Genomic DNA, 24,908 nt, shown 5'->3' with positions numbered 1-24,908 from the left:
GTGTTACTGTACATTGGGCACAGTTTGTTGTGACTAATTCTAAATAGGGTTTAGAATTGCATTCAGCATCCCTTATTCAGGAAAATCCTGAAACACCATAATCTACACCACAGCAAGACACAGTTACTCCTGTGCATAAAAGAGCTTTTACTTAGTAAGGTTGAAAAACTAGAGGTAGACTGGGGAAGAACGTGAAATAACTTGGTAAGATCTTAAAGCCAAGGTGCTGCAATGTTTAGGGATTGTCAGGAATTTTTGTTTGTCTAACCCTTGTTTTATGCCAGGTTTAAATAATGAAGAGTACCAAGTGGTCATTGGAAATGATACAACCCATTACATTATTGATGACTTGGAACCAGCCAGCAACTACACTTTCTATATTGTAGCTTATATGCCTCTGGGAGCCAGTCAGATGTCAGATCATGTGACTCAGCACACCCTTGAAGATGGTAAGACAAATACCACTGATTTAGGTGAACATTTCTATTCGCACTGAATAGGATTGTGTAATCCAGTGCTAACGGCTCTTGAGGATCCTGAGTTTCCATTGACATCAGTGAGAATTGTGGATACGTGCAGTGTAAGACTGAGCCAGCTAATGAAAAGAATGAGAATAAAATAACATTCTGACAGGGCAACATTGTATATTACATGGTGTCTTTTTCTACATTGAAAGACATTTCATTAAATCATATAAATAACTTTTCTAGATCTTCGAGACCTTTCCTCAGTGATGAGAATTTGATGATAGCCTAGGGTTTAGTCTCTATTGGCTCTCTCTTGGCGCTCTCTTGGGCTTGTGAAACGTGAATCAAACTGCACACCCACTGCATCTTTGGCAAATTTTGGAGGAAAAATTGGAATAAATATTTACTATGCCAAAAAAATTTATCGTTTTTTGTTTGTGGGTTTTTTTGTCTTATGTGCTTGTTAGTAGAATCAGAATTTCATAAAAGACCCTACTGACTGACTTCTATGCAGTGATTTAACTAATCTGAACATCACTGCAACAACAAGCTGTTTAGTAGAGTTCATTAGAACTGATTAATAAATTCTGACAGGGTTAAGCTTCAGCAGTATGGAACATTGCCAGTTCCAGTTGTCTGCCTGTCTCTTTGCCAGGAGTTACTCACTCCTTACGTGGTTGGTGGAAGAAATCATGCACTGAGTCTTCAACAGTACAGGTTGTTTTCTAGACTCTCAGTTTAAGCTGCTGCATCTCACCTTGACAGTCAGTTTGTCAGAACAGTAAGGTGCTGATTGCGTTTGATTACTACTGGCAGCAATAAGAGAAGAAAATGTTGAGGGCCTTACAGAAAGGAGCTTGCTAAGGCTGTTCTGCATGCAGAAGGTGAGAAGTGTGAGCAGTGTCAAGTTATCCTTAAACAAGAATCTACAAAACTTCTTGAGTTATTTACTCTTACGTTATTGGCTCCTCATCATAGACTAAGGTGTCTCGTGAGAATTTTCTGTCTCTTTTTCCCTGAGCTCAAAAGCTCTGTCTTTTCCTTTTTAGTTCCCTTGAGAGCTCCTGAAATTAGTTTGACAAGCAGGAGTCCTACAGATATTCTCATCTCTTGGCTGCCAATTCCTGCAAAATACAGGAGAGGTCAGGTGGTCCTGTACCGTCTGTCCTTCCGCCTCAGCACAGAGACCAAAATCCAAGTCTTGGAGCTCCCAGGGACTTCAGATGAGTATCTCCTCGAAGGCCTGAGGCCTGACAGTGTGTACTTGGTTCGTATCACTGCTGCAACAAGGATTGGCTGGGGAGAGGCATCTTTGTGGACTTCCCACCGGACTCCCAAAGCTACAAGTGTGAAAGGTAATTCCTAACGTTACCAGCACCCTAGAGATGGGGTCAGTTGAAGGCTTCATCTTAAGGATATAATTTTTTCTGACAGGTAATGAAAGGATGTGAAATAGTGTTTCTCATTACATGTTCTGGTGATCTAGAAAATAGTGTTGTAACCATGATTCTGTGCATAATCTGCAAAAACTTCTGATTCCTTTAATAAATTAAATGCAGTTAATACATAGTTTCAGGATCAAAAGTTGGAGAGGAACTAATCTGTCTCATGAAAGGCCTTACATGTGACAGGAGAAGGAAACGCTGATATATCGTTTTGGTGTCAATCTTTGATTGTTTCCACATGTTGATGTCCATATATTTGACATGGTGGCAGGAGACTTTAATTCATGTTTGTGAGCTGCCCAGATATTTTAGCTTGTAGACTTGTTTCCAGTGATAACACAGTTTTCTTCTGTTTTATATAATTTGAATAAAAAACCCCCAGTGACCCCAAACCCTGTTGTTGTTCAGTGTAAAATGCCTTTCTGCAAATTGGGACATTACACATTAGCAGTGTGTATGGGTAGTTAAAGGATTTGAGTGGGTGCATGTATGTCTGTATTACAAACAAAATGCACATATTTTGAATATGCAAATTGACTTGATATTTGAAGTCTAATTTAAGTTGCTATAATTGAGCTTTGGGTTACATTATTATTATTTAGTAATGTCATGCAGAAGAGCATTCAACTTTGCATGAGTAGCTTGAAATAGGTGTAGATTTGAATTTGTAAGTGTATTTCTTTGCTGTAGTCCACATCCATCCACTTTGGATTTCACTGAGTTTTAACTACTGTAGCAAATTAGTAGCACTTGATGAAGTGTGATGTTATTGTTAATCACATTTGCTCTGGCTCACTTTAAAACAGGAGGTAATTTTATAATTACCTTCGGGTGTTTTCATTTTTCTTTGAAAATAGCGACCATATAAATTTATATATTTATTAAGAGGTAGAATTAATATTTTCTATTCTGATTTATTCTCAATTAAGTTGTTAGATTAGCTTATAGGGAGTTGGACGTCATAATAAAGAAATAATTGAGAGTACACAGATGAGCTAGAGTCAAAGTCTTGAGTGAACTTTGGACTGATGGGCACCCAGATTTTTGCATGAAAATTAATTGTTTCTAGAATACAAGAATATTACATATTTTTCTCTAAAACCAGCACCAAAGTCTCCTGAGCTGCGTTTGGAGCCAATGAACTGTACAACTATTACAGTACAGTGGCAGCAGGACTCTGAGGACACTGCAACTATTCAAGGGTACAAGCTGTTTTACAAGGAGGAAGGCCAACAGGAGAATGGACCAATTCTGTTGGATGCCAGTGATCTTGAGTATACTGTCAGTGGTTTAGGTGAGTACATAAAATATTTCTTAACTGTTCTGGAAGACAGCAAAATCAAAGGACATATTAGAGAGCTGAAATCGTTAGACCTGTAAGGCAACAACATTAGGTTTGGCCATCTATTTTCCCAACAATAAGCTTTGCAAACTTGTGTTATGCTGCTGGTGGAATAATCCTCTCAAAATATGTGTTGCACAACACTTAGATTACCAGATCTGTTAAATCTTGTGTAAGTTGGAAGAAGGACACCCAAGTACTTATCACAAGATACAGAACTTACAGTTAGTAAATACTGCTAGGAAATGACATGTCTTTTTAATATTCGGTTTAATATGCAGTTTTTTCAGCTTTTGTGTATTTGTGCCTGCTCTAGTAACAGTGAGAGATTAATACAAAATACCAAAGATGTTTCTCTGGTATGTCTAGCCTATTTCTCTGTTATTTGTAGCCTTTGTTACAGCTATACTGCACAACGAGCACTGCTTGCTCACTGTAGTAGCATGTATCCCTCATGCATGATGTTACCCTGTTAATTTTTTTAAGGAATACTGGTAAATATTTGCAGGACAGAGCACAAAGATTAGGGCACAGTGCTTGCCGAGTCCCACTGGAGTCTTTCCATTGATCACCTGACTCTGTTTCCTCCTGTAGCTCTTGCGATGTGTATTAGTGAGATGTGTTGGTAGCATCCCTAGGTGGAAGGTGCTTCTGTTTACATATGTAACTGAGAATTTCTTTCTTTTTATGATGTGGTCTATAATGTAATCAGCAAAAGTAATATAGGACTTGACACTTAGCGTTTGAAGTGTGTCGAGATAGTTTACTTAGGGGTAGTGTGGAGAATTAATCTTGACTAAATTATCAGAATTGACCTGCAGTCTTAACTAGGTCAAATGGCCTCTTGACCATGCTCAGATATTCTCATCTGCTGCATACAGTTGAGATACTATTTTAGGGGAGATTTGAGGAGAGCATTCTGGTCTGTTAAGTGGACAACTGACCATCTGTGACCATTTCTAGCCAGAGCATCTGGCAGCAGCTGACTGTTTAACAGATCTGCGAGACAAAAGAGCAGTGGGTTGAAAGGATGGGGGGTGTGTGTGTGTCCTAGGACATAAATGCTTTTTTTTTTTTTTGTGGTCTTATTATTATGCAGTTACAAAGCAGTAATTTCGGACACATGCAAACTTATTAACTGTGTGATCCACATCATATGGATTTTCTCAGTACACTTCTCCTCAGATTAAAATATTATTTTAGCGAATTATGTTAGAATGTCTATTATCTGTGTGGTTTTATTGGTTTTTTCTTTCCAGTAAGTGTGTAGACTGAGGCGAAAAAAAGCAAAGTGAGTTTAGGAAATTACAACTTTCACATGGTCATGTTGTTAACTGAATTACGGGAAGTGTGGGCATGGATGAATTCATGTGCTTGAGTTTACCATTCAGTCATAGTGCACATGATATGTTGAGTGTTTATTCCTTACCGTAATTCTAAGTAAATATGGTGACCAAAACATGAAACATCCCGTATAATCTGATTGCCATTGTTTATGTTTTTCACATATGCGTAATTTATGCTGCCATAGGTTAGATACACTGAAGAGTATTTTTTTTTTTCGAATAACCTCAGTAGAAGCAATCTTTTAAAATTATTTTTAATGGGATGTATTGAGTTATTTGAAGAGTATATCAAATACGGGAAGTTTTCCTGTGTAAATTCCTTTAATGGTTTCTTATTTTTGTTCGCTTTGTAGCATTTATGGAAAAATGCATTCATTGCTACAGCTACAAAAGGCTCACTTGGCACAGGAAACTTGACTAGGTCATGATTTTCCATTGCTAAGATGATTACATATGTTGAAGCTTGGAAAGTTCACACAGACTTCTCATAGTGACAGTTCCTGTCTGACGACTGTATTTGCCCATTGAGAAGCTGCCTCTTTGAAATACTTGCACGTGTTAAATTATTTCTTAGAAAACAGTACAAAACCAACCTTTTTCTGCCTGTGGCAGCTGCACATGTGGAGAATATAGCAGGTAAAATTATATGCAGTGTATAAACCCACAAAGACTGTAGCAATATCCACACATTAAGAAGTGACTGACTTTTTATTTTTGTGAATAATGTGAGTTATTTGGACCAGGCTATTTTATTTATGCATTTCAAATTTAAAATATTACTTATTAGGAAGTGGTCCTACCTGGTAGAATTTGAGATAAAACAAGGCAAGCCGCCACTCTAGGTTTTGTGACTATGGTAAACTGAATCTTCATGAACTGGACAGAGGCTTTGAGGACTAATGTTCTGTCATCCATTTGCCTCTCCTGAGGACACTAAACTACTGATTTATTGACAGCCTCTTTAAAATAAATGTCTTCATTATGAGCTACAGGAATTAGTAGAATACTGCAAGTGTGAAATCTGAAGGGGAAAGGTGTGTTCTAAGATTTTGGTTTCATATATGTTGGATAACATGGTCAAAAAAGATTATTCCCAATTGGAAGAATATGCTAATAGTAATAGGTGCTTCACAGTGGCAAAGATGGAGTGTTTTCTCATGCATTATCTGTTGCCACTGAAGTTATGTGGCTTCCAAACACCCCCTCTTCATTTCTTAGTTTGTCATGACCTAAGGCTGCTCTACCATTCCCTGTTCTCTTGCGTAGTTAATAAACTGCAGATAGACTTCTAGTGACATTTGGAGTATGTCAATACGTGTCTCCATGGAACTTTCTGCAGATGTTGGTACAACAGCCAACTGTGCAAAATCTGTGTATTTAAAAAAAATGGTTCATTTACTCTGTGGCAATTGAAGTGCATTACAAAATCAGAATTCATAATACTCTCTAATCAAAGAGAACGTTAAGACTGTTGATTCCATTGATTGTTGATAGCATTGATACAACTACTGTAAATGATTTGCAAATGTCTTCAGGACTCTTGATGGAGGGACAAGCATGATAGGTAAAGCAGAATCAGCAGTGCTAGTATAAAATAGGTAACAATGAACATGAAATATAGTAATACAAATATTATGCTGTATGTTTTAATCTCTTGTTGGTTCCTATCTTGTTTTTGATAACTGACCTCTCTTACTCCAGTGTAGGTCTACCCAGTTACTTCTGTGTATTTTTAAACTGGATTATTTAGCATGATAGTTACCATGTGAATAGAATTAAATGATCTGATCAGAGTCAGGGCTGCCATTCTCAAAATAAATATCCACAGTTTCACATAGACATTTGTTTGTGTTAAAGGTCTTTGCACTTATTTTTCAATAGCAGGCCATTTCCTAGTCCAGTGTAAAATTCCATTATTACTTGAATTTGCCACAGGAGAGCAGACCCTTGGGTGCATACCATGCATTTTTGCCCCTATTTTTAATTCCTCCTTTGCTTCCTCCTGTTCTAGAAAGTTTTCCGTAATGGAAAGTCTTTAATTGTGAGACTTGATGAGTCTGCTGGTACGGGTTCTGTTTCTGTAATGTGTGTTCAGAAGTTGACGTGAGTTTTGTTGGTGGAAGAGTTTGTTTGGGAACCTTCTTGCTCTGAAACAGGGAGAGAGATTGGCAAAGCTTGACAGTTAAAACAAAGGGACTGTCCAAAGCAGCTTATCTCCCCCGTTAAATGTCTTCAAATTATTTTTTTCAAAGAGTATTTTAAGCATGTGCATGTGCATCTCTACCTCAGTGTTGTTGGTACTCACTACTGTGCTAGGTGGACTGTTTGCCTGTCACAGCTCACTGTGGTTGCAGCTATATGACTGGTAGGAAGGTAGAGCCTGTACAAGAAGGGCAGTGACTCGGAACCCATTTTAAGCTTCTCTGGTTTATCGGAGCCAGGAACTTTTCATAACTAGGTTGTAATGCTAATAGGAATCTCATCCTGGAGCCTACATCTAGGGAGAATAAAGTCAAATTCAACCTCTTGGTTAACAAACTCAAGAAAGCATGATCAGTTCTGATGCTGTAACAAGAACACTGTTCTTCAAGCTGCCTGGAAGTTTCCCTCTCTGAACTTTTTTTATTTTTCAGTTCTTATCATGGTAGTAATTAATTAAATGAATGCCGGGGGTAGGAGAACGAATGTAACATGTTCTTGTGCCACTAACGCCTTCTATGCTTCGAGAGAGGGAGGAAAGCAAGTATTCACAGTGCTAATTCATTCTTCCGTAGTTGCTGTCTGGGACCATCCCCTTGAGTGATGGTAGTTACAGTGAGGATTTTAGAAAGTTGCAGTTGGGTGACAAGGCTAATGTAGGGTCTCACTGAATGCACACGAAACCCTGAGGCCAGCTGGTTGTGGTAGAGATGAGCTCACCTTAGGTGCTCTTTTGTTTCTGTTGCATACAAGATGATATCGCAGTAAATAACCGTTTTCAGACAGACACCTTAGGCGATGGAAAAACTGGTCTGTTAGCTTTGGTGAAAATGCCTTGAGCGTGGGAGCCCACATACCTTGGCCTTTCCCTGGTGAAGGCCCCTCCCCAGGAGAGCCTGGGGAGTGGAGTGTCTGTGCTGGGAGCAGCAGCCCCCAGGAGCACTGCTGGCTCCCTGGGGCTTGGGGGCTGTAGGGGATGGGGCAGAAACTGCCAAGTGATTTGATGGCCATGAAATGGAGTGTATCCGCTTTAAAAAAAAACAAACAAAAAACTGGTTGGTGATTCCAATGAGGCTTGGAGAGACTGCAAGCTGTCTTTCTGGGAAAGCTGCTTCTATGCTGACTGGGGTCATCTAAGCTGTTTAACATGAAGGACATCACAACCCCTGGCTGCTTTTCCTGGTACTCCAGTTTTACATTACCAAGTGGCATTTTCCCCTGCCCCAATCTAGTTCTCTTGGAAAAAAAATTAGATTCAGTCAGATTCATATGTGCGATTTACTCCAGAAAGTTTTAATCAGAAAAACTTCCCTGCCTGAAAGCTCTTCTATGTCCTACCTCTTTCCAGTTGCGGAGAGGAGAAATAAGGGAAAGTGCATTTCCCTGCCCTCCTCGACTTGGACAAAATTTCCAAGTGAAGAATTTGTCAAAGTCTAAATGACACAAAGACACATTTTGTGACCCTTCATAGCACTCTCCTCTGAAAAGGGGGTTTGTGTTGAAGAATTAGCCAACTACCTACTACACTTAGCATTTCCCCAGAGTCTTGGCCTTCAGTTGTTTAATTTCCCCTGGATCTATTTATATCATGTTACAACCATGATTATAGCTAAGCTTTAGTCCAGGGCAGCAAAGATGACAAGGCGATTCTACAGTCTATACAAATTGAATAAGGTGTGTAAGAAGAGTCAATGCAAAGAATTTCTCCAATTAAACTGCCTGGTGCATGTCACCCAAGTGTCTCGTGTAATAATGCTGTAAAAGTGCTTTTGAAGTTTCATAAAGCAGTTGATATGATGGTCAGATATGACTTAGTGGTTTTGTTTGCACCATATTACAAGTGGATGTGCTAGAAAAATGTAAATTTTAATGACTTAATGACATCTTTGACAGCTTTGACATCTTTCTCATTAAGAACTGCAAATGCTGTAATATTGAGAACTACTACTCTAAGAGCATTACATGTGTTAATGTAGTTATTTCTGATAGCTAGGGCTATAATTTCAATTTTATCCCAGGTTTTGTTGGGGTCAAGATGTAGTCTTACATACTTGTATCTGAAAATTCTGGGATATCCAAAATAGTGTATGTGGGAATTGACACTGCTTTTTGGTTATAAGTTACTCTGGAAATTTAGCTTGGGATTCCCATAGAAATTCAAGGAGCCAGGCATTCCTACAGTCATGAAATGATGTGAAAGAAACACGGGTCATCTCCCCCAGCACTAAATTTATTTTTTCACTTCATAATTAACTGTTCTCAAATGTCATTCAGTAAAATGTAATCTAGTATGACAGATAAACTTTATTTCTGCTTGAGGTATTTTATATCAGATCAGACATTCACAGTTAATGAAATGTTGATTTGAACAAACTACAGCTCTTTAAAAAAAAATCAGAAATTACTTTAGTTCTTAGTAAAGATCAACTTAAAACTCAAGTTTTCTTGCTTGGAAAACCAGATGATAGGGCTGTATGCTATATATACTGTAGCCATTGTATTTACATGGTTACACAGTGAAAAGTGTCTAATAGCTCAGTAGGTGACCAGGACAAATATTATCATTTATTTCCACTGTTTACAGCTGGGTCAGTCTCGTGTTTACTCACGCTGATTACATCCTTATACTAAACCTCTTATCTGTCAATTCTCCTGATTGTGTGTAACAGGCTTGCTACTACTACTTATCAACTAAAACATAAGGGATTTGCTGAGGGGAGAAGGAATTGGTCATATTGCACAGTAATAAAACCAAAAGCCCTATAAGTAGACTGGGCATGTTTAAAAGCAACCTCTTCCTCAGCTGTGACCTTTCTCTTTCGCAGACATGGCAGTTTATATATATTTGTACTTAACAAACCCGAGCTCTTGCCTAGTCCTGGTATGACAGTGCAATTCTACTACATGTCAATAAACAAGAGACGCACATTCCTTACTTCATAATCATGAAAGGCAGACTGTCACCACTCTAAATGAGCCTGTCTTCCAAATGTGGACGTGGCATATCTGCATATAATTTTTTTTCATTGTTTTTTTTCTTTCAGGGTTTAAAAGGAGCAGGGAGAAACCCTTATAGATTAAAAGAGAGAAGGGAGGGGGATTTATTACTCTGTAACTTTTTTTATCTGCAAAATATCAAAGCAAATGCTGCTTTGACAAGCTTTTACCTCTTTTATATAAGGAACCATATTGCATTTTACAGTCTGTAAGCGTAAATAGAGATCAAACTGGGTTTTGTTCTGTTTAGTTGTTGGAATTTACATACTGTCACATCATGTTTTGTTTCAAATGTGTCAGTGCTAGTGATTTCTCTAGATATGTTTGTAGCAGAGAGCTCCTTTTGGATTCAGATTTGCTGTTCTTGCTTGTGCAAGAGCTAGGTTGGGTGGCAGAGGGAGGGGACAAATCAAATCTTTGTCTTGTGCAGCATTTCTGATTATGTACTTGTTGGTCCATGTGCAGCTTGACATGTACCAGGACAAGTGAGCAGGGAGTATCAGGAGGTTGCACAGCACAAATATACTGACATGAAATGACCAAACTGATTCACAGACTCACCCACTTGGTTCATGCCTCCCGTATGGAAGAAAAATACTATCCTGCTCTGTTCAGATGAAAAATTGATTTACTCAGGTTGTAAATTGAATTCTTACTGAGCAAAACTGAAGCTCATGTTTAACCGTGTGGCCCTTTGTTGCAGCTTTTTGGCATGGCATCCATTACAACAACTGTGTCTTTGGCTCAGCTTTATTTAAGCACTCTTACGACTGAGCGGGAATACTGGATAAATATTGGCTTGTTTGGAGCAAATTTGCTGAGGAGAGGCCAGTTAACTATCAGCTGCTAATGCTACATACTATTATGCAGTTCAAGTGCCACATCTGTAAAGATGTAGTGCCTTCCTTCCTGTGTAGTTCTGCCATTATTTCTCTTGCAATGTGCAATATTTCAGAATTGTATCATAATTACATATTTTTACTTTTTGTTCTTAAAAAAAGATTAGTTTGTCATGTATTCTTTGACAGCACTGTAAGTTTGCCTCTATTAAAGAAATTGGATTTATCAAATCTTTTTTTTTTTAAAAAAAACCCAGATTTTAAAAAAAACCACAGTTACTTCTGCCCATGGTTTTGTTTTGTTTTTTTTTTAATAAACGTTATTTTCATACAGTTAATTTGTAATGGAAAGCTTCAATTAATGTTTAATATATTTGTCAATTTTAAATTACATCATCAAGCCTCTCAATGGGTTACTGATTTAGCCAGTAATCAACTTCAGTAGGCGCTGGAATACTGAAATCTGTAACATCCGCATTAGCAGCATAACTGGTTTTGATGTTGATTAAAATGTTACATATGACAGACACTTATTAAGAGGAATCTCTAGGCTTTCTTTGAATTAACTGCAGAGCCATGAAACTGCTCTAAAACTCATGGAAAATTAATAATTTGTATACATGCTAAGCATTTAATCTTAGGTCAGAAAGATGCATTCTTGCTCTCTTAGTTAAGATCTTTCAGAAATAGGTAGATTGTGTGTTGGAAGCATTGACTAATATATTTTCATGTAACCTTCTCGAACATGCTCTCTGAACTGTTTCAGTTTAAACACATTTATCTGGGAAAATAGCCCTGACATCCTTATTTAAACATGCCTTCACTTCTGCGGTAATTCATTTTAATTCCCAAGCTAGTGGCTCTTTAAAGGGGAAGGACATGGTGAGGGAGGAGAGATACCCAAGTGAAGAATAAAGATTGAATACACTGTACTTCAAAAAACAAAATAGTGTGCTAAGACCAGTTAAGCCTGACTCTAAAGAGATAGTGGGAGCTGTCAGGATGAGGGAAGTTTCATTATTTCATGGGACAATGCCTTGTAGCAATTTTAAAGGCAAAAATGTAAAGATACAGGCTTTACTAAGGCAACAGGAGAGATTATGTTCCATGGGCCCACTCCAGTAGCATGGAGAGTTGTTGCCTGTTTTTGAGAGGCTTTCTGTCTCTTTATCGACTGTCCCCATAACTGAGTCACACACAGTTGCTTCTCTCAGGACGTCAGACTGTGTCACAACTCGAAGAACTGGAATCAAGGGTGCTGCAAAGCCTTGGAAATAGGAGGGGGAGATTTTTTTGCACTCTGGCAAGATAACTTGCAGCCTATATGTAAAGCAAAATGTGTCGTCTTCAAAGTATTTAAAGGTAAAATTTTCAGTGGTGGGAAAGTGATTAGAATCTTGCAGGAAATGCTCTCTGCTGCTCTGCATTCTTGGGGTAGAAATTCCACCATTTAAAGCTAAACCTGTGTGGGAATTCAGTTGGGAAATTGTGTCATGTTGATTGAGTAACAGTTAGGATATGCAAATAGTGTTCCATTGTTCATTTGCTGGAGCTGAAGGTTAAAATTTGCTTCATGAAGAGGGCATATTGATCACTCCTTACATCAAGAAAGTTGTAAATTTAAATAAAACCCCTTAAAGTTGCTTTTGAAATATTTCTAAGTATTACAATGAATAAGTAATAGTATACATTTTAATAGCTATAATGTAAAAGTGACCAATAAATAAAGACTAATTTATTGGAATTGGAAATTAAGTTAAATGTGTACCCCTGTTTAAGGAGAAAAAAGAGCAAGCAGTTAACAATGGCAGGAATGACCAGATAACTGTTCACGCTTTTTAAACAAAACAACAAAATAAACCAAACCAAACAAAAAACCCCCCCAACAACTGTGTACATTCCTGCTATACAAACTTTTTTAGATTTAAACAGAACTTTAAATACGGTGGTTGTTGGGGTTTTTTTTCCCCCGAAATGAGAGGATTTGTCTCTGGGAGACAGCATTATTTAATTTGCTATTTATTGGACTTCATTAGTAAAATACTTAAGTCCTGGATTGCAAAGAAACTGCTCCTTGGAGAAAGCTTAGAGAAAATTCCTGTTATAGGAAATTAAATCAACATTGTCCATTAATCATACTGCATGTCAACCCCCAGACCTCTCTTGATTGTTCTTGGTGAATGTGAGGAACCATTAGATGTGTGAGGTCCTTAAAGGTCTGAGTAAGTCAAAGGGGAAGAGTTTAAAAAAATGCCACCATTAGCACATGAAAGAGACTTCAGAGTGGACAGAAGAAAACATTTGCTGTACAGGGCTAGTTACATTTCTTAATTTTTTTCCCCCTTTTAAAAAATTTATTATATTCTTCCTTTGTTAAACAACAATCCAGATGTTGTAATCCAAATGTTAACTTAATTTCTCCCGAGGTTTTTTTCACTAACTTTTTTTGGGTCATGTTACCACTTGTGATAGTTGTATGGGAAGAGTAATAGTAGGGGCTCTTTGCAAATTCTGTGTTAGTGATAAGTAAACACACTTCTAAAGCTAAGCTAGTATGTTTTCTGGTAGCTTTCCTGCCTTGAGTAACACCTTGGTTATATATTTGCCATGAAGGCATTATTGCTAACAGAAGCATTTTTCTATTTTGAGAAAAGATGCAATTGTGGAAAAGCCAGCGTTGTTGTTTGTTGGTGGGGTTTTTTTGGGTTTTGTGTTTTTTTTTTTTTTCCCCCCCCAGGCTGCCTGGAGTCACACTTTTGTGGCAAAAGAAGGGAGGGTATGCAGGAAGTGGGGAAAAAACCCCAATCTTGTGTTGGAAGAGGCAGTTCTTGCTGTGAAATTTCTGTGATTTTTTTGCATCTGGGAAAAAAGTGTAATAGAAATAAGTTTTGACTAAAAAGTGTATTTCAGCATTTATACTCACTTTCACAGTGTTTTTACTATTACCATAGGTGAATGTTGTACCCCGACTCAAGCTGGTTATCATTACAAAACAAAAATACTTCTTACTGCACGTGTTTCTAGAAGCTGGAACAGGGAAACACATTCTTGATCCTGTTTAGTAGATCAGCTAAAGACTTGCATTTTCTGCCTCTTGTGTGCATCCAGTTGTGCATGCTGCAACTCTCCGTACAGCTGACACGTTTGTATATTCAGACAAAGGAGGAGACATAAAATATTGTATGCAAATACATCTTGAAAATGTGGTCTGTATGTCAGATCCCAGGGCTTTTTTTTAAGGCAGTTGAACTGGAGATGTTTAGAAGCAGCAGGGTAGGATGGTGTAGATGGGGGAAGCCAGGCAGATGGGTAGGTGTTGCACTGCTGTGCCTTGTGTCCATTCACCCATCAATTCTCACTTTCTCCTTTGTATACTTAAGACGCAGGGAGGGATGCGCTCACAGCCTGTTGCCTAGCTCTGTATCTGCATGTCTATATTTGCATGTGTATATAGAAACTGTTGGGAGAAAACCAGGATATCTTCTGGCTTCCTGATCCTCTTTGTCTTAGTTTAGTCCAGCACTTCTCCATCAGAAGCATACCTTTTCCTGTACTAGTCCTTTGTATTAGATTTTATTTTCATGATAGTTGTTAATGTTGGCCTAACCTAGCTTTTTTTTCTCTTTTCATATCTTTTGGCCACATTCTTACTGCTTCTCACCTGCTTTTATCTAATTTCTCTTAGTTTCCTATCAGTTCTTGTTGCCTCCGTGACAACCACTTGTCTTGGAAAACCCATAGCTGTAACACTTGCTAACAGTTATTTGTGCTGGAAAACTTTGCTCAGGGGGTGGTTTGGATGTATTAAGTCTTTGTATGTTATCCAAGCAGAGTAGACAGGTAGGCATGGGCTGTGGTTGGAAGAGTCCTGTCATATGTGCAGTGATAATCATCCGTCTCCTTCAGAAATGACAGCCAGATCATGCTTCCAATCAACCCAATGAAATACCTGAAGAAAAGCACCAAAGCACAGTCAAGTTGTAGGACAGAAAAGCGAATTGCTTAGCATGATTCAGAGTGCAGGCACGAGTCCAGGGTACTCCAGCTGGCCCACCTGGTGCCTACACCTCCCTCTTTTGCTTGGGCCTCCCTGTTGGAAGATCTGCCTCTGAAGGGTCATCTTCCCCCTTGTTGAAGCCAGGAGGAGTCTCCCCTGTGGGACCCCAGAGCCCGTGTTGCCCCTTGTGCCCCCTGCAAGGCAGCTGAAGCATGCTGCCTGAAGCCGTGTGACGAAAATCTGCGTTAGACAGTTAGGCATATTTCCACTTTTCTTTGTTATTTCTGCTAATAACCCGTGCTGTGTTCTTCCAGCACTCTGTAACCATTCCAATGAGTTTCACAGGTGGATGAATGTTCACTGTCCCACCTTACAAACTGGGTGCCTGAAACACAAGGAGAAGGGCCATTTTAGTGGAGTTGCTCGGGTGCTGATGGTTTAAACTGAGTGACAGAACTGAACTGTAAATTTCCAGATTTCCAGCTTTGCATTCAGTCTATTAGATAACAGCTCCCCCTTGAGGGAAACTTCTTTTATTAATCAATTCCTAACATGGCTATTGTATCATTGGAGTTTTTGTGTGGATAGGTTTGAGGCTCATGACTTCAGCAGGCTGTGTAAGATGAACCGGGCTCATGGTGGCTGTGTCATGTCCGAACCATCTGGCCACAGCTGGGAGTAGTGAGGTGGTTCCGCCAGTGGCTCGCTCGGTTGCCTTGGCATGTTGCATAGTTCTCAGAGTTCATCAAAATGCAACTCAGAACACAGTAAAGTAGCAAAAGCTGGCACTTCTGAAAGAAAACACCCCATATTCCTTGTGTACCTGTCTGTGCTAATTTCTGCTGCTCTTCACTGTGCTTGCATTAACACACGTGTGGTTGTACAGGGACAGGGTGGGAAGTTGGCCTGAATGAAAAATACCTCAGCAAAGGAAGGTGGTGGCAGGACTGAGTAGCTGAAGGGTGAGGGGAAGCAGGCTGGCTTCTTTCAGCAGCAGTGTTGGCTAATGCTGGTTTAAAATGCTCATCAAACTGCAGGCTCGATTTAGCGTTTGTAAAACTGAATTAATGATGGGAAACCCTTTTAATTGTACAAAGGAAGATAGCTAGCTAAGAGTTAAGTAGCTCTGTGTTTATTTTACTTAAGTAATCAATCAGTCAGCCTGCTTTCCATTTTCGAAGTGTTGTATAAACTTCATATGCAGAGGAATTACATCAAGATAATTTTGTTCTCCTTTTTTCAATCAAGATAGTAATATAGCTTGATTTAAATCTTGAATGCATTAGGAAAGATGACAAAAATAACCTTGATTATGAGTGGTCTCCTAGTCCTTTACTCTGTACCTTTCAGTTTCTTAATACAATGTTTGACATGTATTCAGTGCTTGTTCTTCACAAAAGTAACTAATTAAAAAATGCAGCAGGTATGGCAGAAGATCTACATTACCACTGGTCTGTGGTCAAACCCTTTTGACAACAACAGCATTGTTTCCCAGGAGAAGTGATTTTGTTTATTGAAAAAAAGTTAAAGAAAAACATTTTGAAGGAAAAGTTTAAGCCAGGCCAAATTCCAATGTATATAATTATGGAAAATACTTTACACACGTAAAAAACGTTCTTGGAAAAAGGGACACAATCTGTGAAATTCTGTTCCAGATTCTGCAAAGTTGTCATTTACTTTTCCGTGTTGTTATTGGTATTCTGTGCTATTCTAAGCATCCTTTAAAGTACAGTAGTATTTACCTGTAGTAAATAGTATTTACTTTAAAAACACGTTGTAATCCATTTCCAAGTGGTGGAAAAATACACTTTTGTCTTTACAAAACACCACAAAGTGTAAAAGAAATAGTGGATGCTGTGTTGTCAGCCAGAAGAGCAAAAGACTTTCAGAAGTTTCAGGAAGCCTGAAATCTTTCAGGTTACTCTTCTTTAGATGCTTCTTTGTATAGACATTAAACAACACTTTTGTAGAAGGGTATTAATACTCAGAACACAGTTCAGAGAATTACCCTGAGTAAAGGATTTGAGTTTCTGAGAATATCAGGTCCAAATTCAGATTGCATATGTTGACTCCTTTTACACCACCTGCAAGATCTGTCTATGGTGCTTTCAAGAATACTGTTCAAGAAATTTGGTCTTAATTAAGTAGTCTTCAAATAAACCATTAACAACTATTTAACTAAAAGCAACAACAACATTAACTTGCACAGCTGCTGCCACTAATACAGACTGAATAATCCTTCTGGTGAATTATCTTAGAAGAGCAGAGTCCTGGCCTGGAAAAAGATGAACACAAGATACCATTGAAATACAGTTTTAGGTGGAATCAGTGTGGAGATGAAAAGTTAGTATAATTTTTACAGAGAAGCAAATTCTCCTGGCCTTCTAGGTGGGTATTTGTACCAAATTTAAGCTTGCTGAAAGCATTCAAGAAGGAATATAAGTATGTGGTATATCAGGCTTCATTGCCTGGTGACAAGCTGTCACTTACTGTGTTCTTTTAATAAACCTTACTGTGCAAATTCCTACCACAGAACTTATTATGAATAGCTCATGCCAGTGTGCCATTGAATATCACAGTGGTGCATCTTAGAGCCAAGGACGTTGTAGGGTCCTGGATGCTTTTATTATCATTACAAATGGAAATTTTCTTCAGGGCATGTTTTAGAAGTCTGGGATGTGCTGTATGAAAACGTAAAGGCTAAAAATAACACTGCTGCGCCAAACCACTAAGGAGGTAGTTCAGCATAATCTAAATGTAATTAAAATTAATACCCTTGCTAAATGTCAAAGATATGCAACCAGTCAGAGAGGCTGTAGAGAATGAGGCATCTAAGAAGACAGTGAGAGAAAAGTAACAGACATGTTCATGTATGGAGAGAGATACTGCAATGCATTTCATGGCTGAGGAGAGAGAGACCTGTTTCCTCGTGCCACCACACTTCTGATGAAATTACCTGCTGAGCCAAGGCATTCAAGTTGAACTCCTTACAAGTGCTATTAGTTGTCTTCCCTGCTTCCTCATTTATTAACCTGTGTAATTGGAAAATGTTTAGTGTTATATGCTGAGTTTTCAATGAATACTTTGCCTTAGAAGTAGTGTACAAAGGAGGCTTGATGCCAGCCTTTTATTTTAAGCTTTTTAAATGCATCTGGGTTTAACTTCAGCAAATGAAGTAAGAGTTGTCATATTAGAAGCAGTAAATGTGTATCAGACTCACTGGCAGTCTGACAAATGTATTGATTTAGCAAATTCACTATAAAACTTGTCTTCTAGGTTAACTTGCCCCTCCACACTGTATTCAACAAATGAGTGCCAAATTTTGAGCTTCGTTAAGCAGTTGCTTTATTTACATCTACAAAGTGTCTGTATAAGAATAGTTCAGTGCTCACACAACTGTGCCTGCCAGCAAGCCCATGGACGCAGCGTCCATGGTATCTGTCTAGTAGGTGCACCACCACAACCTGGTGTCTGACAAATAAAAGGGAGCTGTGTGAGCGGGAGCACACATGGCCCTTGACACCTGCAATAACAGAATGTCCCACTTGAAGTTTGGGCCCTAATTATAGATGCAGCTGGATATAGGCCATGCTGCCAATATTTGCCTTAAGAAAAATACAGTGGTGGTTTCTACTTGCATATATTTTGTTTGTTTTCCTGTCATGACTGACTTGGTTTACATCTAGCAATTTGAATGTGTTTTAGTGCAGTTCCTTGTTGTCCTCTCAAGAAGGAGGGAGCCAGGCTGATTGTTAGTTGCCCTACCTGAAACTTTTGCATCTTGCAGTCATGCTTGCAACAGCACAACTCCTAAAGCTTGAGATCTGAGAAGTCACCAGACCACAGATGTTTTTGCAATGAAACTGTGCACCTCTTAGAAAGTCACTGTGGAGCAAGTAATGATAGATAGTGTTTTCATTTTGCTGCACAAAAGGGTCAAAATGGCACGGGGAGTCCATGACACACCAGCAGAAAATGTTGGTTCTGAAAGAAAATTTATTTCATAGCTTCAGGGGAAAGTTTGGGCGCTGTGAACAGATTGCCTTTGTCATTGTGTAAAAATGTGTTGCTTGTAAGGTGATGCTGGATGTCAGGCGGTCAGTGCATATATATGATAGAGCTTGGTACCTAAGCAAATGTTAAACCAAACTTGGTAGAGTGCTTATTGCACTGTGTTTAGATGCATTTTCTGGCAGCATTCCTCTTAGTGTGAAGGTCAGGCAAATTGTCTGAACTTCCTTCCTATCTGCAACCCAGAAATGTTGGTCTTTACTGAGGAGATGATCTTTTCAGTTTCTTCCATCTTATGGAAGAGAACCTTTTATAGCACACCCCTGTTTTGAGGAGTGCTTGTAGCAGCATTTGTGTGGTTTGTTCCCCCCCCTGACCCTCTAATGTTTGATTCACTGTTTCTGTCATTCGTGCATGGGTCAGTTGCTGTATGTAAAGGAACCTGTTGTATGGGGTGGCACATCCTATTTGGACCGCTGCATGAATTCTCAGTAGACATATCTGTGTTAGTGACTGGGGGTAATTAAGGCTCTGCTGGCTCCTTGGACAGTCTTTCCCTCCCCCCTCGCCCTCCCTTTCTTCTTCCAGAGATGGCCTCTCTACATAATTCCATTAAAGTGATTGTGCTCTGAGGGGTGGACTGAGGGGCAGTGCTCTCATCTTTCAAAGCAGGACCAATGAGCTATGTGCTTTCCACTGGGCAGCAACAAAAGAAAAGGTCTCTCAGAAGAAAAGACGAGCACAAAAGATCAAAATTAGGTGTTTGTCCAGGCCTCTGGTATTGCTTTCAAGTTAGCTTTTGAGGGCTCACTTTGAAAACGGTGAGCCAGGCTAGTTAAACATAAGGGTGTCTGCTAGTTTTAGAGTGTGGTGTTAAAATAATATTGGAAGAGAGCTTTTTGCTTGTGCAATTTAACAGTTCTCTGAAGCGCAAGAGAAACATAGGAACTGATTGAAAACATTGCAGGCATGGTGGTAATGCTCCATGCCCCTAAGGAAATGGAGCAAACTTAAAATCCTTGAGATTTGCTTCACTTCTTTTAAAAAGATTAGAGACATTTAGATAGTTCTCTTGTTTCTGTGGTCTTCAAAAGGCTAAAATACTGTATGCTGGCAATCCATCCTGCCCTGCTAGCCCTCCCCCCACACTTTTTTTGTATAAAGCTGCTATTGCTGATGGTGGGCAGTAGGAGAGGTGATGTTTTTACTGCAAGGGGGTGTGAGGTGTTGTTTGTCCTGGGGCCCTCTAAGGGGATAGTGCAAAGCTACAAAAGGGATACAGACCCTTTTCAGATTTAGACAAATAAGCGAGAGCCATCCAAAGCCGTGGAAAGCCAGACCGTTTAGCTGGATCAATTCACATATGTCATATGTTCTAGTTTCTACCAAAATAAACTTTTACAATGTTGTACAAAGAACAAATTGCTTAGTTTCTACTTCAGTTATTTGGTTTGCAAAGGAAAACATGAGTATCACAGGCAGTCTTTGTTCCATCTAACTGTTTAAAGTTACCTTTAAATTGAAAAAGAAACCACAAGATTTAAAATGTTGGCAATTTGTAACCTCTCAAACTTTTAATCTGATATTAAAAGGTTGTTATTTAAAATGCATGATCAGTTGAAATTCCAACTCCTTTTAAAAAAGAAGTAATTAAATATTTTTATCTGAAGCTAGTAATAATGCTTAGAAATTACATACCCAGAGCCTCAACAAGATTAAAAAAACATAACAGAACAGGATTGCTAAACTGCGTGTTGGTTGCCTAATCATATGTACTCAAGCAAGGTAAAACAGCATTTTGTAGAAAAGAGAAATAAAATCCAGTACTGAAAATCGGAGAGGGAATACCTGCTTGTGAGAGGAACAGACATGAATCTGTATCATCCTTCTACTTCCCGGCTTTATGTTACTGTTTGGCTTGATGCGCTTTTCTCTGTCCCTTTCGTCTAGTATATTTGAAATGTATTTGCTTATTTTCCTAATAAGTTTCTGCTGTATTTACATTACTTTGCTTCAAAAGTACATTTTTAGGGATAGTATTTCTCAGTGCTCTTCCTTTCCCACCCTTCCCCCTTAATAATTCCCTTGGACCTCTGTTGCTTGAAGCAGACTTTGGCTAGCCCCAGATTCGATGTCAAAGGCCACGACCCGATGTCAGAGCAGCCCATGCTGCTGGCCTCTTCTTTGAATAATTATCTGGAGTTTATTGTGTTGGAAGGGACGGGCTTGGGGGCAGCGCAGTCACCCTGGCAAGCCAGACCAATGAGCTATCCAGCCGGACCACTACCCAACAATGGACCTGTAGGTTACACAAAAAATTCAGCAGCACAAAAGATTAAATTAAAAATGGACATTTGGCCACAGAATTTTTGTCCTTACAACAACCATTTTTTCAGCCTTCTGAGTGTAGTGTGGTTTTTGATACCTTTAATTGAAAGGAAAAAAGTATTACTTAAAATTTTGTATGTAAGCTAAAATAAAACTGAAATTTATCCCCTTCCCCAACTGTTGGAATTGCCATACTGGGTGTAGCTTAAGAAGTTATTTCTGGGTTTCTAGTCACTGAACTTGACACAGAACATCAAGCCATTGAACTTTTGGGTTTTTTTTCTCTAGAAATTCTGTGCAATCTTAATTCTCTTAGAAGCAAGAATAAAGCCTCTGATACTTTTATTTCTATCAATATTTTCCTTTTAAAGTGCTGAGAACAGGGATGTTCAAAACCAGTATGAAAGTATGTTCAGTGTTCAGACTTAATGAGTCAACAGTAAATGATAGTAAAACGTCCATTTTCTTTGGGCTTCCTTATCTTTTTCCTCTCGCCAAAGAGGACTTAAAAAGTCTGAAATCCAGATTGTGGAGTGCTGTCTCTTCTTATCAGGACTGAATGAAAGGCTGCTGGAGGTGGACTCACTGTTCTGGAGGGGTGGGGGTGGGGGGGGGAAAGTTCTTTCATGGTCTGACCTTAGATTCTTTCTTAATTTTATCTAGCCCTGACCTGTTGGCTCTGCTCTGGCTCCTTTCAAGGCCTTCGGAGCTTCACAAACATGTAGCAGCTGAAGGAAACAATGACAGGGCTTTTAGGGGTTGCAATATTACACTCTCTTGTAACCTTGGCTAAGTAGCCTGTAAACAGATGCTTTCTATGAAGTATTTGCCAGAAAGCCAAAATTTTGGCTGTGTTGATATCAGCAAACATGGCTCTAACACTCTTGATTTAGGACTCTTCGTTATGTATTCAAATATAAGCTTCAGCTGAATGAAGTTACCCGGAGCATCTCGTGTGTACAATGTGGTGATGGAAACTGATGTTACAGGTTTTATACTTATCTTTAATGCTATAAATTTACCTGGAATAGAAGAATTGTAGGAAGACGAATTATCCAAATCTGAATGGGATAAATGCAGTTTGGTCTTCTGCAGAAAGCTGCTTTGAAGATAGTGTTAAAATGTAATCAGAACATTTGCATTTCTATGTATTCTTTTGAGAAGGGAGGATGGAATGATATATGGATTAGGATTTTTCATTGGCTGCATTGTTAGTGTCACGCTGCTTTAAGCTTTAGAGGGTTTTAATTATGTAATACAATGTGTTGAGAATGGAATTTTTGTTCCACTGTGAATATGGAAGTGACTTTGTTGTTCTTAGTAACTTTTCCTAAAAGTTCAGTCTGTGCACTCTTGGTAATTTAAGAATTGAAATAGTTGCATTAAAAAGTACTTCCCCAGCTGCAAAGTGATTAGAAGCACATTTTTGTTGTTTAACTGCTAATACAGACGTTTAATCTTTGATGCCTCTAGTTTTTCCAGCTGTGTTCATTGGAAGTGCATGAGGACGCCATCTGGCAGTAATGAGGTATAACTCAACCAGATGGAGCTAACCCACGTTGGTTGGAGAGATGCTCCTTCCTCTCCTCATGTCACCTTTATTGCTAGGGAAGTGTCTTCAAAACAGAGGACTACTGCCCCCCCCCCCCCCCCCCCCCCCCCCCCCGCTCCCCTTCCTCCAAATAATGGTAGCTGCTACAGCAGTCATCCCAGCGAAACCTAGGTTTTCAGTGGATGTATTTCAGAGGCCAGTAAGGGTCAGTAGAAGCATCATTTATTCTGTTGTGGAATAATGCCAGATTGTTTTGTATGTTTTTGTGTATTTGCCTCAATGTTTTAGAAGAACTGAAGAACTAAGGTTGAGACAGTAACTCAGTGGAATTCACCAACATACACTAAAACTAGTTCTGGCATGAGAAGATACCAACTCTTTTGCCTACCATAGTGTATGTGTTTACTAGACCATTTATATTTTCCTAAGCTTTGAAAACTGGGATCTGTACGTTTAATCCATGTTTAACTAATATATATAATTTGAACATATTAAAATCTTAAGTTTTGGAAGAGAAAAGGGGAAAATCTGAATATGAGTATTTCTGATTGACAGATGATTTGTAGTAGCAACTTCTTCCCTTACTGAGAGAGTGAAGGAAGATTTACGTGGAGGCAAAGCTGATGGCAGTAGTAAAGAATACTGAATAACTTTGAGCTGGTGCGATAAAACGTGGATGTTCCAATGAACTGTAGAGCAATAGAACTGCTAATAAATCAAGTCTCAAATCTTCATGATACTTTTGCAGTTTCTCTCAGTGTCTTGTGTCCAGACAGATAGGCAGCTGTGGTTCTCCCTCCATGCTGGGAAATGAAACGACTTGTCACAAAAACAGTGTTGGAACATCTGAGTGCACTGTAGTATTTTTCTTGAAGAATCCATTTTTACAGCATTAACACCAGTAACTGCTATGAGCTTCCTGTCTGCTTTCTGAGAAGCTGAACATAATCTCCAAGATTATATCTCAGGGATGTAATAAAACAGTAAAATACACAAGTAAACCATTGTCATCCGGACTCTAACCAAGTTTCAGCTACTGTAATGTTTAATGTTTTTTCCAAGTTACAATCCATGTTTTAAATGATATTCAACTTAATTTTTTTGCTCATACTTGCAGTATTTAGCTTTGCCACAGTTTTATTATAAGGTGTAGAACCTTTCATAGACTAGAAAACAGAGAAGGCTCCCCCATGTGTCTTGCTGCTGAAAGACCTATCAGAGTTGAATCTGCAGGGCTCACTGCAGATTTTTATGGGAGAGTGAATGACAGGATATGGGATTTCAGAGGAGTATCACCAGGGAGCAGTGAGTTACCTACAAAAACTGCTGTAGGAGAATCCAGCTGATCCTACATAAATTGTAAAACAGTGATTTTTGAGACAGTCTCTATTTCAATAGTTTGAAATTAACCAATGTAAGGTGTATTTAGCTTTTTCCTACTCTTCATAGGAGTATTATTACCAGAAGCGAAATTGGTGCCTCTGGTTGGACTATTATTCATGTGTTTTTAATACTCACAGGTTTTGGTTATATAAAAAGGGTGTGTGAGGCAGATCCATTTTACTATTTTACTGTATGAAGCTATGCCAGCTTATTGCATCCAGCCTATAGTGTTAAGACAGTCTCTGTGTACTCCAGAGGCGCTCTTGTAATAAAATTTATGAATTAGCTCTAGCATGTTTATATCCACACCGCTGCTGGCCTCTTGATTTGTACAGTGTAGGTTTTGCATCCTTTCCACCAGCGGATTCAAATAATAATAAAAATGCCTATTAAAAAGCTGTAGGTGCTGTGACACTTAATGTTACAACAACCTAATGCTAGCAGCACTAAAAAACCCAACCCAAACCATATTCAACAGAAACAAATTAGCTTTAAAAAATTCAGCCAGTGCTTAACCAGGCTGCAGAATTGTTCCTGTTCACCTTAGGTCTGGGAATAAGGCTTCAACCACTACACAAATGCTGGCAATTGCAAGTGCAAGAGAATTAATTGAAATGACTCAGTGTTACCAGCTGTTCAGAGAAATTTTGAAAATGCAGAGGTGAAATCTTGATGTGAGACTTTTTTTTTTACTTAAACTGTGTAAATTATGTGTTGAATGGGTTGAGTAAATCACTGCACCTAATTTGTTTCTGAATAGCAGTGATCTTCTGTGGAAAGATGGCATTACTTCTGGGTCTGTTATGAGCATGGCTGATGGCCTCAGGACTCACTTCTCTGTTTTCTGATCCTCTCAAGCCTCCTGTTGCTGTGTAATGTGCATGGATGGCATACACTAAATTTGAGACTGTCAGCCCCCCAGGTGGCCATGCTATCCCCAATCTTTTATCAATGATTTATGTGTAAACTATTCAGGATACCTATGCTGGCTAAAGATAAGAA

The 24,908-nt window shown here is 38.8% G+C and overlaps 1 protein-coding gene across 1 annotated transcript in view; it reads left to right on the top strand.

Annotated features, from left to right (window-relative positions):
• PRTG (protogenin) overlaps positions 1-24,908 on the top strand; it is an 82,661-nt gene that overhangs the window by 41,810 nt on the left and 15,943 nt on the right. Inside the window, 3 exon segments of the mRNA XM_074837710.1 lie at positions 285-449; positions 1,517-1,822; positions 3,018-3,206. Of these exon segments, the coding sequence (XP_074693811.1) occupies positions 285-449; positions 1,517-1,822; positions 3,018-3,206 (660 nt within the window).

Source organism: Strix aluco, chromosome 12 (assembly GCF_031877795.1).
Source record: "Strix aluco isolate bStrAlu1 chromosome 12, bStrAlu1.hap1, whole genome shotgun sequence".
Classification (NCBI taxonomy): domain Eukaryota; kingdom Metazoa; phylum Chordata; class Aves; order Strigiformes; family Strigidae; genus Strix; species Strix aluco.
The sequence above is the reverse complement of the archived record's forward strand: the minus strand, read 5'-3'. Positions and strand labels throughout refer to the sequence as shown.